The sequence below is a fragment of the Fukomys damarensis genome, unplaced genomic scaffold, assembly GCF_012274545.1.
Source record: "Fukomys damarensis isolate Sample0158 unplaced genomic scaffold, DMR_v1.0_HiC HiC_scaffold_1, whole genome shotgun sequence".
Classification (NCBI taxonomy): Eukaryota; Metazoa; Chordata; class Mammalia; order Rodentia; family Bathyergidae; genus Fukomys; species Fukomys damarensis.
The window spans coordinates 61,395,163-61,412,659 of record NW_022900913.1 but is presented as its reverse complement, the minus strand read 5'-3'; the positions used below and the strand labels follow the sequence as shown (position 1 = coordinate 61,412,659).

General features: G+C 40.3%; 1 protein-coding gene across 1 annotated transcript in view; it reads right to left on the bottom strand.

Moving 5' to 3' along the window:
• The window catches only part of Jmy (junction mediating and regulatory protein, p53 cofactor), a gene marked incomplete at its 5' end in the record, with an annotated part of 92,296 nt that extends 74,805 nt beyond the window's left edge, over positions 1-17,491 (bottom strand). The window contains one exon of the mRNA XM_033761565.1: positions 17,060-17,491. Coding sequence (XP_033617456.1) covers positions 17,060-17,491 — 432 coding nt within the window. The remainder of the gene's footprint in view (positions 1-17,059) is intronic.
• Positions 17,492-17,497: the final 6 nt, after the last annotated feature.

The following is a 17,497-nucleotide window of genomic DNA, read 5'->3' as shown; positions in this document are numbered from 1 at the left end:
ATATAGTTTTGTAACTTTGTTTCTCTAATGTATCTAGATTTGTTTTTTTTTTTTTTTTGCACATTTAATGCTGGGGATTAAGCCCAATGGTGCTCTACCACTAAACTACGTCCCCAACTCTTTTTAATTTTGAGACAGGGTCGTGGTATGTTGCTGAGCCAGGTTGGTCTTACTATTAATGACCCAAACTGATATCTCAAAATGATTTTCAGATTCTATACTTTAAAGGTAAGTGATAAATTTTACATTTTATTCCTAGAGAAATACATACCTTCCATGAAAAGACATAAACTTGTTCTATGATACAAATGTCATGTATAGAAGCGAACTTTAAAATGGATTAAAGAACATTTCCTAAATGTATACTGAGTACCCTGGGTTGAGGTTTGAAAACATCAAAATTTGTCTTTGTCTCTAGAGACTTATATTTTTTTTTCTCATTGAGTGTATTGGTACTATTTAAGTATACAATACAATTACATTTATCGTTGGGATCTTGTACCTTTACATGACAGCTCTTAGTTCTCATTTTTTCCCCATAGTCCAGCCTTCCCTTCACCCCCTCCCCTATTTACAAAGACTGTTTCTATTTTTTTCCTTTTCTCATATTTTCTTTTCCCTTATTTCCTTTCCCCTACCCTTTCTACTTCCCCTACACCTTTAGCCCTTTTCTTCCTATTTCACTTTTTCAGTTATACAATTTGGATCTTATTTATACTTTTAGTTTTTCACAGCAAAGAAACTATTTGGTATTTACGCATCTTATTTATTTCACTTAAGAGTATGGCCTCAATATGCATCCATTTTCCTATGAATGGCTCTAGTTTCTCATGCTTTATAACTGACTAGTACTCCATTTTATAGAAAAACCACATCTTCTTTATCCAGACTCCAACTGATCAGTAAAAGGGCTGTTTCCAAGTTTTAGCTATCAGCAACTGTGCCGCTATAAACATGGGTGCGCCTATCACTGTGGCATGATTCTTTTAATTCTTTTGGAAAGATACCCAGCAGAACAATAGCTGGGTCAAATGGAACCTTTAGTCCTAGTTCTTTGAGGTATCTCCATATTGATTTCCACAGTGATTCCACTAGTCTGCACTCCCACCAACAATGGAGAAGGGTTCCTTTCTCCCCACAGCCCTGCGAACAATTGCTATTGGCTTGTTTATTTATTTATGTATTTATTTATTTGGGTTTTTTTGAGACAGGGTCTCACTATGTAGTTGAGACTAACCTGGAACTCACAATGTAGCCCAGGCTGGTCTTGAACTCACAGCAATCCTCCTGCCTCTGCCTCCCGAGGGCTGCAATTACAGGTGTGCCACCATGCCCAGCTTGTTACTGGTTGATTTGTCAGGAATTGAACTCAGAACCTTGTGTTTTCAAGGCAGGCGCTGTGCGCCACTGAGCTAAATCCCTGGCCCTCATTGATTTCTTGATAGCAGCCACTCTTTCTGGGGTGAGGTAGACTCTCAGTGTTGTTTTCATCTGCATCTCTCAGATGACCAGTGATGTGGAACATTTTTCATATATTCATTTGGCGCTTTTACTTCTTGGAGAAATGTCTGTTCATTTCAGATGCTCATTTTTGAACTGGGTCTTTATATTTGAGGGGCCTGATTTTTTTGAATTCTTTATATCTTCTAGATAATAGCCCTTTGTCTGAGGAGCAGCTGGTAAAATTTTTTTCCCACATTGTAGGTTGTAGAGACTTATATTTTACAGGAAGAGTCTGCAAAAAAGGGAAAACCTAAGATAGTCACAAACAATATGAGTTTTAACATAAGGCCACTTTGATTTCTGAAAGAAATTTAATTTCTGAAATTCTAAAAGGAATTCCCAGTTTCTCCCTCTGGTTAGAAATGACCTCTTATTGGAGAGGCACTTGCTCTGGCCTTGAAAGAAGGGTAGAACATGGATACCCCCCACCACAAGGATTGGGGAGGGGGCACCTGGAACAATGGAGGAAAACAAGCACATGTGGGTGATGGGTGGAAGAGTATGCTCATGTGAACTGAGTGAGAGTGAGACCAGTGAGCTAAACAAGATCTGGTTTGTGCTTACAGCCTGGTTTGGAATGTCTACAAGACAAGATCTGTCAGAGAAAGGCTGTCTGTTGCCGATGTGTATTTGCTGGAGCTGGAGAGGTGGGTAATAAGCTATGCAAAGTGGTTACAGAGCTAGGTACAGAAAGGCTACACTACAAAGATATCAGAGGAAAAGTAAAAGCAGTCCAGAGTTCCCATCATTAGAGATGAGACTAAGATGAGTACAGAGGCAACAAGGCCAAGTGTGAGCTATTCCATGTCCCTTCAGTTCTAAACTTCACAATCAACATTTCTCAGTCAGTATGCCTCTACTAATAATCATTGTGTACATAAAACACTGTTTAATCCACACTCAAAAATAAATCTATCATAAAACCAATCCTGGATCATAATAAGTAACTTCTCAGAATCAATACCACATGTGAAGAATTAAGTAATTCTAGGAATGAGTGGGATCAGGAAAATCCTAGGGAAACAGCAGACTCAGACTAAAGGTAGTCTGCTCCACAAGGAGCCAATGATCAAGTCAGAAGTGGCAGGTGGGGGACATGCTCTGAGTAAGCAGGCTACAAAAGAGAAAGGCAGGGCCATCCAGGTGCAAGGGTAACTTGGAAGTTTTTCACTGAACTATCATAAACATTCACAATGACAAAACTCAGCAGCCTAAGTAAAGTCAAACTATTTACAAATTTCCCCATAACGTCAACACTGAATCTTACCATTGAACTTGAGTCAGTACTTATTCAATTCAGTTTTGAACCAGAATTGTGGAAAGAATAAAGTTTGTGAACTGAGGCACCACTGTATATATGTACATATATATGCACATATAAATATACAGAATCCATTAAAACACACACTTCAGGAAAAGAAAAACAATATGATACTTTTTCAACAGGTGGTGTTGACCCTAGAGATGCCATATAATTGAAAAAAACCCACAACACTGTCAGCCCTTAGAGAAGAAATTGAAAATGAATGTTTAGTTTTTTTGGAGGGGTTTTATATCAGGGATCAAACTCAGGATCTTGTGCTTTCGAGGCAGGCAGTGGCACCAATGAGCTAAATTCCCCACCCAAACATGAATGTTTAGTAATCTCAATGACCAATGTTACCCAAGCAGCACTTTGCCATACTAATAAATGTCTGGAAGAAAACGGCCATCACTCTGAGCATCGCTTGTATTGTAGAGGTCAAAGGTAACTTGCATTAATCTTATGTTCCCAAGCTAATGCGTGTAAATAAATTTAATATTAAAATATTTATACAAGTTTTTCTTTTCCCAAAGTGTGTATACATTTTTTGGCAGACTCTGTATAAATAGACATATATATGTAGTCCAGATGATGGAAAAACTATACTTGCTCCTAAAAACATTGCAGCACTCTCTGGCAATGATGAGGCTCTTAAGTTTGGCACATACTCTTCTATAATAGCTTCACATTTCAAAACTGAATATTAGGAGACTGGTTAAGTTAGTTTACCTATATTTATACATCAATTCAGAGATGGGATGAAGCAAAAGCTACACTAATACTCTGGCCTTTCCTGGAATAAAAATTAACAAAATCCAGTATTATTCCTATATATAAGAATGCACCAGGCATGGTGGAACACACCTGTAATCCCAGCACTCAGGAAGTGAAGGCCGGAAGATCACTGTGAATTTGAGGCCAGCCTAGGCTACATAGTGAATTCAAGGCCAGCCTGATCTATATAGTAAGACCCTGTCTCAGGAAAGCAGAACAAATGCACACTATGTGCCTGGTGCAGGGGCACACACCTGTAATCCCAACTATTCAAGAGGATAAGGTATAATACAAAACGTTCCAGGCTGCCTGAGCAACTAGTGAGACCCTGTCTCAGAATAAAATAGAAAGAGCTGGGTTCAACCCCAGAAATACTAAAATAACAAAAAACGAAAACCCATAAAACATTACAGTCATCTGCCACATGACAGTCTTTCAGTCAGCTACAGACCATATATGAGGGTGATTCCTTGATATAAGGTCACTAAAAAATTCCTATTGCTTCATGAAGTTATAGTAAAAATGTGAAATACTGCAACACATTAGTACTGTTTGTGAGGATGCTGGTACAAAGAAACCCATTGTACTGCCAGCTGTCTAAAAGTATAACACTCCAATATATAAGTACATATTTGATAATAAGTTCACATATTGCTATACTATACTGTACTTTTTCTGATTAATTCACAATGTGCTCCTTTTACTCATTAAAATAAAAAAGTTAACTGTGAAACAGCCTCATGTAAGTCCTAAAGCAGCACTCCAGAAAAAGCGATTGGTATCATAGGATATGTTTGCTTCATTCATGTTATTGCTTCTGAATGTGGAAAACAATGACTGATGATCCCAACCCTGTGTAGCCCCCAAGCTGATGTGTGTGTTACACCTTAGCTTTAACAACAACAAAAAAGAAAAATTAAAAATCTGGAAGCCTAGCATGGTGGTTCACACCTGTAAATCCCAGCACTCAGGGAACTTAGGCAGGAAGACTGCCAAGTTAGAGCCTGGCCCAGGCAACTTAACAAACACTGCTCAAAATAAAAAATCTAAAAAGGGCTGGGGAATGTAACTCTGCTCAAAGACCCTGGGTTCAATACCCAGTACTGCAAAAAAGAAAAACACCTAGGACTGGGGTTGTAGTTCAGTATCAGAGAATTTTCCTAGAATGTGCAAGGCCCTGGGTTTAATCCCCAATATTAGAGAAAAAAATCTTAAAAAGGGGTGGGGGTGGTTTACATACAATTTTCATGAATATAAAATTTTTAAAACTTAGGACTCAAAGAAAAGAAAACAGTAGCACATCTCAGCAATGGTGGTGTATCCCCATAATCCCAGCTATTTAGGAGGCTGAGCAAGTGAATCCCAAGTACAAGCCAAGCCTGGACGACACAGACCTTGTCTCAAAAATTTAAAATATATTAATAAATAAATAAAAACAAAAAGGGTGAGGCTGTAGCTCAGTGATGAAGGCCCAAAATTCAATCCCTATCATAATACATGCACATATGACTCAACTCCAAAAAAACTCCAGGGAGCCAGGACTTTATAACATACTATTTATAAAAGCATCATGGCTGGCTTCACTGTGAGCTGGCACATAATTGTTTTAGTGAAATAATATTACTCATTCCTATGAAATTTTCAAGCTTAAAAACTGTTACTGTAAATTAATTCATAGTTTCTCTATTAATCCTTCATTAACCCGCCATGTAATAACCTCTCGTTTTCCCACAGCAAACCCAATACCAAAATTCACTCAACTAATAGAAAAACAAAGAACAGGATTTCCAAAATAAAAATAAAACAGGGGCAGTTAGAGCCAGGCATGGTGGCACGTGCCTGGAATCCCAACACTCAGGATGCTGAGGCAGAAGGTTCACCATGAGTTCAAGGCCAGCCTGGACTACATAGTGAGTTCAAAGCCAGCCTGAACCATATAATGAGATTCTATCTCAAAAAAAACAGGACAAGTTAACCTTTATTCTCTCTGTCCCCTTTATGGCCTAAGCTGGTAAAGAATGTTTATAATTAAGAAGTGAAGCCAGGCATGGTGTGGCACACACCTGTGATGCCAGCTGAGGCACAAGGATCACAAAGTTAGACACTACTTTGGGCTACATAGTGAGACCCTGTCTCAAAAAAACCAAAAACAAAAAGAAAGGAAGCACAGTATAAGATTGCACTCAGTGCTATGGAGTAATGATTTAAGTGGGCATAACTGATAACCGGAAGGAGGTACATTTTAGACATTAGTATAGAATATACCAAATCCCTAAATTCTCCTAGGGGAGGGGAGAGATCATAGAATGCGAATGTGAGAAGATAAATCCCATTCAAATGGCACATAACCAAGACAGCTTTTCAGGAGAATTACTACAGCAGCTTTACCAGGTCAATAGAGAATAACAGAATTTAGAATACTCAATCTATAAGATGTGTTCATCCTGCAGTTAAAAGAAAATCACATATATATTGTCTACAGTGGTGGGGGCCAGCCAAATCCAGAGTTTCAGTCACACTAGGCACTAAGAATTATATTTTTAAAAATGAGTTTTACATATAGGAAGGGCATACACATTCTGAGTCAGAGCTTTATGAATCACATAAGGAGGCACAAATTCAAAATAGCCTCCTTTGGAATTACAATAATCTCTAGACCCAAACAAAATAATTACAGTATGTGTACATGATAAAAGCTTTCCAAAAGCCACAGTCATCAGGTAAGTACTGTTACTGGTAGACACTGACTATATATATTTCAATTTGACAACAGTTTATAGACACATAGATAATTCTCTTCTCTGATAATGTCTAACTCATCAGGCCTATTTTTATTCTTAGCCTATTTTACAATACTTTACTACAGCCTGCAAAGTGTACTACATGAAATTATAATCATATAGTTTAAAGTTCAAGGACAAGCTAGGAATGGTAGTGCACACCTATACCAGCCCTCAGGAGGCTGAAGCAGGATCACCCCAAGTTCGAGGCCACCCTGGGCTCCATTAGCGAGTTCAAGACCAGCTTGGCCTGCATAGTAAGATTCTGTCTCAAAAAATAAATAAAAATTAAAAACAAAATAACCTCAAGGATAGGCACAGAAAGGCAATTCTACACATATAAGAAAACACCTCAGGGCCTGGGGGCCTAGGTCAAGGATGCAGCACTTGCCTACCATGCATGAGCTCCTGGAGCACAAAAGAGAACCAAAAACACCCTCATTTGTTCTAACCTTATTGGTGAACAAATACTTCTAAGCTTACTGGTGAACAAATACTTCTAGAAGCCTGAAAAGTCAAACCAGCTTCTCTCCATCTCTACCAAAAACTAAAAGCACCAAGAATCACTAGCCTTCAATGCCTATGCCTCTTACTTATGCAAATTAACTTTTCCACCATCAACAATTGAGAGTACTAGGCAGATTCAGAGGGCAGATGCTGGCCCATCAAAGTGAAAAGAGCCATAGGGCCCCATTACTAACAAAACCAAAAATTTAACAATCAAGGGTCCCAGATGTCATGGCACATGCCTGTAATCCCAGGACTCTGGATGTTGAGGCAGGAGGAGTGACCCAAATTTAAGGCCCACCTAAACTACATAGTAAGACTGTCTCAAAAAAAGAAAGAAAAAAGAAAAGAAAAAAGAAAAGAAAGAAAGAAAGAAAGAAAGAAAGAAAGAAAGGAAGGAAGGAAGGAAGGAAGGAAGGAAGGAAGGAAGGAAGGAAGGAAGGAAGGAAGAAAGAAAGAAAGAAAGAAAGAAAGAAAGAAAGAAAGAAAGAAAGAAGAGAGGAGGGAGGGAAGGAAGGAAGGAAGGAAGATTTATGTGCGCAATACACGACCATCAAGAAACTGCCCATTCTTGTACTTTCAAGCCAACAATACAGTATTTCATAGCCAACGAAAGGTCCAATGAAAACAGTAGAGAACAAGCCGGGCATGGTGGCACATGCCTGTAATCCCAACATTTTGGAAGCTGAGGCCAGCCTAGGCTAATAGTGAGTACAAGGCCAGCCTGAACTACAAAGGATACTCTACCTTAAAACACTAAAACAAAACAAAAAACCAGCAGAGAACAGGAACAGACTAATTAAAGTTACATATGGAATCTAGAAGTGATGGCAGCTAATTTAAAATATTTTGTAGTGGTACTGGTGATAGAAACAGGGCCTTCAGAGACTTTTAATTTACTAGACAGGGTATCACCTAGCTGGGCTTGAACTTGCGATCCTCCTGCCTCAACTTCTCAGAATGCCAGTATTATAGGCATGTGTGCATCACCATGCCCACCTCAGCTGCTATGTTTGAAAATCACTCCTCTCACCTATCTCCCTTCTTCCAACACACACAAACACACATACACACACACACACACACACACACCCCTATAATCACAATATTAAAGTGTTTGTTCAAGTTGGCCTGTTTTAGCAAGGAAGAAGTATGGCCAGATTTCATGTCTGAAATATCTGGTGGACTGGAATATGATGTTAAACCATCACATAAATTAGTTATCAGGAAGGCCACCACCCTGCCACTAGCCTCCACATTTCCAATTTATTCATGCGCTAACCTAGAACCATATATTCACCCTTTCCCTAAAATTACTCTTTTCTCAGAGATATGAAAAATGAACAAACATTCACTTGGACAAAGGAATGAAGAAAATAATTAGCATCAAAATTATTATTTTAGTAGCTACCAATGTAAACCTTTCATCATTAGTTAATATTAAATTCACTTAGCTTCATTAATGCACTGTTCTCAGGGTTACATGATCAAACACAGATCAAGCTGTAATATCAATCCTAACCCCTCAACATGTAATGCCCTAACTTTTGATGCCTCCAAACAAAAGTTGTCAGATAAAACAGCTCTCTCCACCATAGCCATTGTGTCATACCCTGAATCTACTTCTACTACATGTTTATACCTAATCACGGGTCATGGTGTGCCCAGTGAGATAGCATCCTAGGCCTTCTAAAAATTATGTCACGGAAATGGGGGGATACACATGTACTGGTGCAAATTCCCTATGAATGAGTATTATCATTATGTATATCTAAAATGTACCAATAAATAAAATTTTGTCATAGACAGAAAATTAGGGCTGGTACAAAACCAAGCAGAGGACAATAAATCTGACAACAGGCTAAGTAGATTTTCAATAGGACAAACATCCCAATGTCTTGTCTACATGAGGGAGAAGCTAGTCTAGACACAACAGCTCCATACACAATAGAGCCCTTTCCTTTATCCTCAAGGTTTACTCGTAACCTGCCCTGTGTACTTCTTTTCCACCTTTAATAAATGCACCTACCCACTACTTTTTCTGAATGTCTTGTCCAATTCTTTGCTCAGGACACCAAGAACCTGGAAAAAATACCCCAGGGGATCCATCAACTGCTAACAATATCTCTGATGTACATATAGTAGTTGCAGTTTCAACAGGGCACCAGATCTGCAAAACTAATGTTAGTTTTCCAAGGATATCAAGAAAGTCAAAATTGGGAAAAGGATTAGTTAGAAAACAGCCCTCTTATAACACCTTGTTCTTCCTGTTAAATAACCTCCAAAGTTAGGAACTGTTTCTGGCAGGGATTTTTTTGTTTGAGGTGTGAGGATTGAACTCTACCAGAGCCACATCCTCAGGGTTTCACTAAATTGCCCAACACAGCCCCAAACTTGCAATCTACCTACTTCAGCCTCTAGGGTAGCTGGGACTACAGGTGCCAACATGCCCAGAGTTGCTGAGTCACTTGAAGATACAAAACGTGGACTAAGGGGCCAGGAATATCATTCAGCAGTAGTGTTTGCCTAACATGTAGCATATCAGGCCTAAGACAGGTTCCTAGCCACAACTAAAGGGAAGGAGGACCACCAACAAACTGACTGGGCACTCTTTTCTAATATAAACCTATCTGCCTTCTCCAGGCAATCTCTTTTTTCTAAAACACAACATGCAGAATGCCCCACTTTGTCACTAATGTGAGTTACCTTAAAAGTAATTTTTCTGGGCCCGGGATTTAGCTCAGTAGCACTGTACCTGCCTTGCAAGCGCAAGGTCCTGAGTTTGATTCCCCAGTACCAAAAAAAAAAAAAAAAAAACCCAAGTACCCCCCCCCCAGTTTTGGGGGGTCAAGCCCAGGGCTTCTCATGCCAAACAAGTGCTCTACCATCAAGCTATACCTCTAACCGACTTGAAATAGAAACTGACATGTCTTCACAGGAAAGAATAACAGGCCTCCGGATCCTCTAGTTTAAGACACCTAAAAGGTGGCAAAGTCTGACAGAAAAGGAACAAATCTGAATTAAGACAAATCTAGGTTTGATTGAATTTGGTCACTATCCTCTTGAAGTCTCAACTTCTGCTTCAGTAAAATAGGTATCAAACACCCATTTGTGCTAGAGATACAGCTCAGTGGTAGTATCTGACATGTTTTGGGGGAGGGGCCCAAACCAAACCCCACCACCACACACACACACACACACAGAACCATCAAGCCTCTATAAGACACATATCTGTGATTCCAGCATGGGGAGGCTGAGGAAGTAACAAAGCAAACCTAGGCTACACTGCCAGACCCTATCCCAAAAAAACAACAAAACAGCCTGTCTACTTATCCTGGAAGACAGTGGAGAGGATAAGCAGAGGTAACATGAAGAGACAAACACCTAGGGGGTGCCAATAAATACAAGTTAAAACCTCCAAAAGAAGGATTGAATGAAAAACTCTACAAAAATCCTAATTATATGAAAGAATAGAAAAATAATACTTTCACAAAGCCTCTCTTTTGTCTTGCTTTGTTTTTTTGGTTTTTTGAGAGAGGGTCTCAACTATGTAGTTGAGACTGACCTGGAATTTGCTACGTAGCTCAGGCTGGTCTCGAACTCAGTGATCCTCCTGCCTCAGCCTCCAGAGTACTGGGATTATAGGCGTGCACCACCATGCCCGGCTTCACAAAGCCTCTCTTTTGTAAATGCCAGCTACTGTGCTGGCCTTTTTCAGCCAGGCATGGTGGCACATGCCTGTACTCCCAGAATTCAGGAGGATGAAGCAGGAGGACCACTGCAAGTTTAAGGCCAGCCTGGACTACACAGTAAGACCTTGTCTCAAAAAAAAAATCCATAAATAGTCTTTTGGTATTTTTCCTCATTCCCCTATTTTATTAAATAACTGAGCAGATTATCAGAAATGAATCTTCAAATGCAGGACTTTCTGATATCAAATACTTGGGTAAAGTGTACAGCATGCCTTTTTGAAAGCACACACTATTCTCAGTGGTTTAAATGGCAAAGAAATTGGAAATGAACACATTTCTGTAAACATAACAAATTCCAAAGTAAGTACTGACCTTTAGATCTTAATCAAGCCTACCACCATAATTAAGATTTACTATATAAAGCACCATAATTAATCATTTCAAGAATAGCTGTCCCGCCGGGTGTGGTGGTGCACACCTGTAATCCCAGCACTCAGGAGGCTGAGGCAGGAGGATCACTGTGAGTTCGAGACCAGACTGACTACATAGTGAGTTCCAGGTCAGTCTCAACTATGTAGTGAGACCCTGTCTCAAGAAACCAAAAAAAAAAAAAAGAATTAGCTGTAGCTGTCCTTATACATAAACCATTATTTACAAAATCTAAGTCAACAAGGGTAAGTCTCAGTATGGAACACCTATGCATTACATACTGTGATGCAAATCTTGCTCCAACCAACAACCAAGGCCTACTTATAATCTCAGCATTCAGGAGGCTGAGGCCAGAGGACTGCTGAGTTCAAGGAGAATCTGAGCTACAGAGTTCAAGGCCAGTCTAGGCTACATAGTAAGACCCCATTTTCCCTGTCTCAAAAATAAATAAAAAATAAAGAGGTTGATGGCACTTCTATTCATTCATACAGGATCAAGTGCCTGCTTTATAAATGGCAATTCCTATACTAAACCTGCATAAAAGTCCAAGGAAAATCTGCCAGTAACAAATTGCAGATTTTCTTTGAGACTTTCAGTAATATATAATCTCACAATTCTTCTGTTACCTAAATATAATTATTAATTAGTATTGCTAAGCTTAAATAATTCTCAAACTTAAATAATTCTCAGTGAGTGGACCAAAGCTGTGAATCTTTTACTTACTTGGGCAGTATTGGCGATTCAACCTAGGATTCCGGCACTGAGCTACATCCTTACTCCTTTTTTATTTTGTATTTTGACATAGGGTCTTGATAATTTGCCCAGGCTGGGCTTGAGCTAGCAATCCTCCTGCCTTAGCCTCTCAGAGTGCTGGAATTACAGGCACGTGCCATGTGCTACCATGTGTGGACAGTGAAGCATTAACGCAAGCTTTAAAGAGAAAAAATATGGGAGTAATTTTATGATCTCATATTAAATCTTAAGTATATTACAAAAATAAATCACCAACAGAGGTCCCATAACCTCACAAAGATAATTCACAATGGCAGTTTTAAGACTTTTTTGAGAAACATCTTTAAAAGTTTGATAAAAACCTTTTTCTCCAAATATGCCCACATATAAAACTTTGCATGCTACTTAAGGAACCCCATAAAAACCCAACCATAGCCTTTCTTATAGGGAACTCACCACCCTGAAAAAGGCCTCTTAATTTAAAGTTATTGGCCAGGTGTGGCATCACATGCCTGTACTGTAATCCCAGCACTTGGGAGACTGAGGCAGGAAGACTGCTGTAAGTTTGAGGCAAACCTGGACTACATAGTGAGACCCTGCTTCAAAAAGAAAGGAGAGAGAAAGGGCGGGAGGGAGGGGAAAAAGGAAGGAAGGAAAGTTAGTTATTAACAATTACAGATTTTTGCCTACTTTGTAAAGCAGGATTCCCTCGAAGAACTTACATTTATCAATTTGTAGCCTGCCTTTGCAAGTACAAGGTCCTGAGTTCGATCCCCAGTACCGCAAACAAAAACACAAACAAAAAGTATACATCTTGGGCTGGGAATGTAGTTCGGAGGCAAAGCACTTGGCTGAGCACATATGAGGCCCTGGGTTCAAATCCCTAGCACTACAAAAATAAACAAAACAACTTTCATACCCTTTAAACTCATGCTGTAGAAAAAAAATAAAACAAAAACCTCTGGTGTTCTTTATACTAACAATAAAGAGTGCTCACAAAATGTGTGGTTCTGAACTAGAACTGATAAAGAGAATTCCAAGATATTGTCAAGGCCAAAGACCTTAATATGTTTACAATTTAATTGTATAGTCTTTTTTTGGGAGGGGGTACTGGGGATCAAACTCTGGTCCTTGAGCTTGTGAGCAAGTGGTGGCACCACTGAGCTAAACCCCATGCCCCATTTTTTTTTCTTTTCTTTTTAATTCTTTCAACAATTACTGACTACTGTGGGGGGAAAAAACCTAATTCCCACAGATCTGAATTCCACAGATAAGGAAGGAATCCTATAGAACTAAAGACCAAAAAATAGAACCACAGAAATTAAAAGAAAAATGACTAAATTTTTCTTTTCTTTTTTTTTCCCCCCTTAGTCAAGATCTCATTATGTAGCCCATGCTGGTCTTGAACTCACTGTGATCCTCCTGCCTCAGCTTCCCCTAGTGCTCAGATTACAGCTAAATTTCTAAGTAATATTATGTTAAAATGTTTTGATTACCAGATATATCTAGACTAACAAGCTGTTGTATGAGGCACAAGGATTCCAAATTCAAACCTACCCCAAGAAATGCTCTAAGACCTTCTTTCAGCCCAGTATGGTTACTCACATCTGTGATCCCAACACTAGGGAGGCTGAATCAAGAGGATCACCGCAAGTTCGAGGCCGGTATCAGCTTCATAGTGAGCTCAAAGCCAGCCTGAACTACAAAGTGAGACCATATCTCAAAAATAAAGACCCTGTTTCAAAATTTAAAGAATGTTTTTTTTGGTTTTTTGAGACAGGGTCTCACTATGTAGTTGAGACTGACCTGGAACTCACTATATAGCCCAGGCTGGTCTCGAACTCACAACGATCCTCCTGCCTCAGCCTCCCAAAGGCTGGGATTACAGGCATGCACCACCATGCCCGGCCAAAATAAAATTTTAAAAGGAGGAAAGCTCTAGGAATGTAGCTCATCACTCTGTTCAAACCCCTAAAGGAAGCAACATGTAGGGATATCGATTCCATCCCCAGCCCTGCAAAGACAGTTACTGGAAATTATTGAGACAGTGAAAAATGTATGCAGCTAGAGAACACAAATACATGGTGGTTCCCTATGCATGGCCATCTTCTTGCTTGTCCATGGAGGACACCATTCCTCATCACATTACACTTTCCCCAGTCTCTTAACTTCTCCTATCATTTCCCTGTACAGTACCAGGGTAGGTAGGAGAACAGGCTCGTGGTTAAGTTCGAGGCCAGCCTGGGCTCTACAGTGAGTTCAAAGAGGCAAGCCTGAACTATACTGAGATTCTGTCAGTGGGAAGAAGCTGGGTTCAAATCCTACTACCACTAAACCAGGACAGGCATTAAGCAAACTTATCTGATGTCTTTGATGACTGTTTTTCAAATATTCAACTGTAAGACTAAAAATATACATTTACTGTTTGATACACTTATAATAAATGCTGTTTCCCAAATACAAAGTATTATTAAAATTGAACTTTTTTCTCTCAAACAAAATAGAATATGGTCAAAAGAACTTTAATTAGTAAAGTTATTGTTTTAAAAACTGTAAACTCCCCCTCCCACTGGGTGTAGTGGTACACAACTGTACCTATTCCTAGCTACTGTGGAGGCCAAGGTAGGAGCACCACAAGCTCCAAGCCACCATGGGCAATTTAGTGAGACCCTGTCTCAAAATTTTAAAAAGGGCTGATAATGTACCTCGGTGGTACAGTGCTTGCCTAACACAAGTGAGACCCTGGGTTCAATCCCTAGCACACACACAAATAAAGTATCCCCCCGATTAGTGAGCTCTGTATTTTGGCAGTTTTGCTATGTTTGTGATAATGGGCACTGAACCAGTCTCTTGGGTTTTTTTTTTTTCCATTTTTGCCCCATTTGAATTTAAATGCCAGAGACATTCACTTTTTCTGAGCATCATTAAAGTTAAAAAATAAAAGTTCTACTCATTAATGGATGAAAATGTTGCTCTTGTGTAAAAAGCTAGTTTTCATGCATGTAATTTGTACTGAGTTAAAGAATTACTAATTGTGCTCCTGCATTTTAAAAGAAATACTATACAGGAGCCAGGCATGGCGGTGAACACTTGTAATCCCAGAACTCTGGAAACTGAGGCAGGACTGGGAGTTCAAGGTCAACCTACATGGTGAGACCTTGGCTCAAAAATATAAACAAAAAAGAACAGTCAATGTTCACAAAACACTACAAAGAGTACATGGGAATTCTGTCAAATTCTTCCAAAAAGAATTTTAGAGACTCCAGAGGGAGACAAATGATGGTGCATGCCTGTAATCTCAACACTCTGGGAGGCTGAGGTAGAAGGATGGCAAATTCAAGCCCAGCCTGACAATTTAGCAACTTGGCAAGACTCTGTCTCAAAAATTAAAAACGGATGGGGGCATAGATCAGTACGAAAGCCCTGCATTCAATTACTACTGTAAAAAGGAGGGAGGGGTTAAAACATCCCTGCTACTCAAGGATGGCTCTATAATGGATGACATTTAGGATAAAGTACTGCAAACTAAAATATGGATAATAGGCAAGGTATATTATAAGTAAGTATTGTGGTATTCCTAGGTGTGGTGGTACACACCTATAATCCCAGCACTGAAGAGACTGAGGCAAAAGGATTGCCTGATTTTCAAAGCCAGCCTGAACTACATAGTGAGACCCTGTCTCAAAAACAAAAAGTATTATGTATAGCCAGGTGTGGTATTACACACCTGTAATCCCATCTACTCTGGAGACTGATGAAAGATCTCAAGCTCAAGGCAAGCCTGGACAACTCTGGGAGAACCTGTCTCAAAAATTAAATTCTATAGGGGCCAGGGATTTAGCTCAATGGTGCTGCAGCCTGCCTCGAAAGTCCAAGGACCAGAGTTCCATCCCCGGTCCAAAAAAAAAAAAAAAAAAAACAAATTTTATAAAAAGGGTTGGGTCCAAAAAAAAAAAAAAAAAAATCAAATTTTATAAAAAGGGTTGTGGTACACTGCTTGCCTAGAACACTTGAGGCCCTGGGTTCAATCCATGTACAAACAAAATCTAATTACATATACATACATATATATACACACACACACACACATATATATATATACACATACATACACACATATGTATATGTATATATATATATACACACACACACACACACACACACACACACACACACACACACAGACAAGGTTTTTGTGCTCCTTTCTCTCTTATACTAAGTACACAAGTAAAATGGGCATTTCTGCCGAAGACATTTTTCTCCCTAAAACAGGACTGAAACCAAAATACCTGTAAGGACTTGAGATATCTTAAAATTATATGTGCATCCTCCAATTGTGAGTCCCTTCTTTTTCATTTGCTTAAACCACTCATTTAAACATGAATTTTGGGCCGGGGATTTAGCTCAGTGGTGCAGCCGTCAGCTCCACAAGCTCAAAGTCATGAGTTCGATCCCCGGTACATATAAATAGAATTTAGGGCTGAGCATGGTGGTGCTTGCCTACAATCCCAGGAACTCCAGAGGCTGAAGCAGTAAGTCTGCACTCACCCTGGGGTACAAAATTGAGTTCAAAGCCAGGTTTGGTGGCTCACGACTGTGATTCCAGTACTCAGGAAACTGAGGCATAGGGTCACCACGAGTTTGAGAAGAGCCTGGGAAACATCCAGTCTTAACTGCATAGCAAAACCCTGGCTCAAAAAACGAAACAAAACAAAACAACCCAACAACAAAGCGAGTTGAAGTGCACCCTGAGCTATGGAGAACCTGTCTCCAAAAAAAAGGGTAGGGGGATTTAAGAGCTGAAGCTCAGGAGTAAAAACACTTGCTTAGCAGTCCTGTAGTCCTGGGTCCACCGCCAGTAGTACCCACCCCCAAAATCAAAACCAAATAAACAATAATTTTCAATGTGCCCACGTTGCCAGACTGCATAAGGAAAATAAGCACAATCAACCTTGCTCTATAAGGCAAACTATTCTGAGGCAATAAAAGCGACACCAGACAATAAGAGTTGGTATCACGGCCGTTTCTGCAGAAAAACCTTCGGAGTAAAAGAGTAACGCTCTTTTAGTCTATGTTTAAAGGACACCTTTTTTTTTTCTTGTTTGAGCAATCTCGTTACCAATGCTAAATAGTAAAAAGAACGTACTTGCTAAACAGAACCTTTTCTCATAGAGCATGTAAAGAAAGCCACTGAAAAGAAAAAAAAAAAAAAAAAACACAAAAAAAAAAAAAAAAAAAAAAAAAAAAAGGCGGGGACACGACCAGGAACCCCCCGGCCGTGTGCACCCTTCGGCAGGTAAAGGAACCGGAAGCCGTGCCGGCGCCGAGCCGGTCCTCACCTCCTGGATGCGCTTCCGGGCCCGCTGCAGCACCTCCTCGTAGCCCTTCTGGCGCAGCTCGCTGAGGCTCTCATAGTACTCCTCCGGGTCGTCGGGCTCGGTGAAGAGTACCTGGGACAGTATTTTCCAACCGCAGGTGTCCAGGCCGTGGCCCAGGTAGACCTGCAGCTGGTAGCACAAAGCGTCAACCTCCTGCTCCGTCATCTCGGGTGCGCCCCCGAACAGCACGGTCCACATGCCGGAGGGCTCCTCGGGGAACACGGGCAGGCAGGGCTCCAGCTGCGAGTTCACGGAGCACAGTTGCTGGTGTACGGCGCGCAGGTCTTGGAAAGAGAAGAGCCCGGCCCAGCTGCACTCCTCGCCCGGCGGCTCGGGCTCAGCGCCCCCGTCAAGCACCTCGATCTCCTCGGCGGCCGCCCCGGAGGCGCTCAACACGCG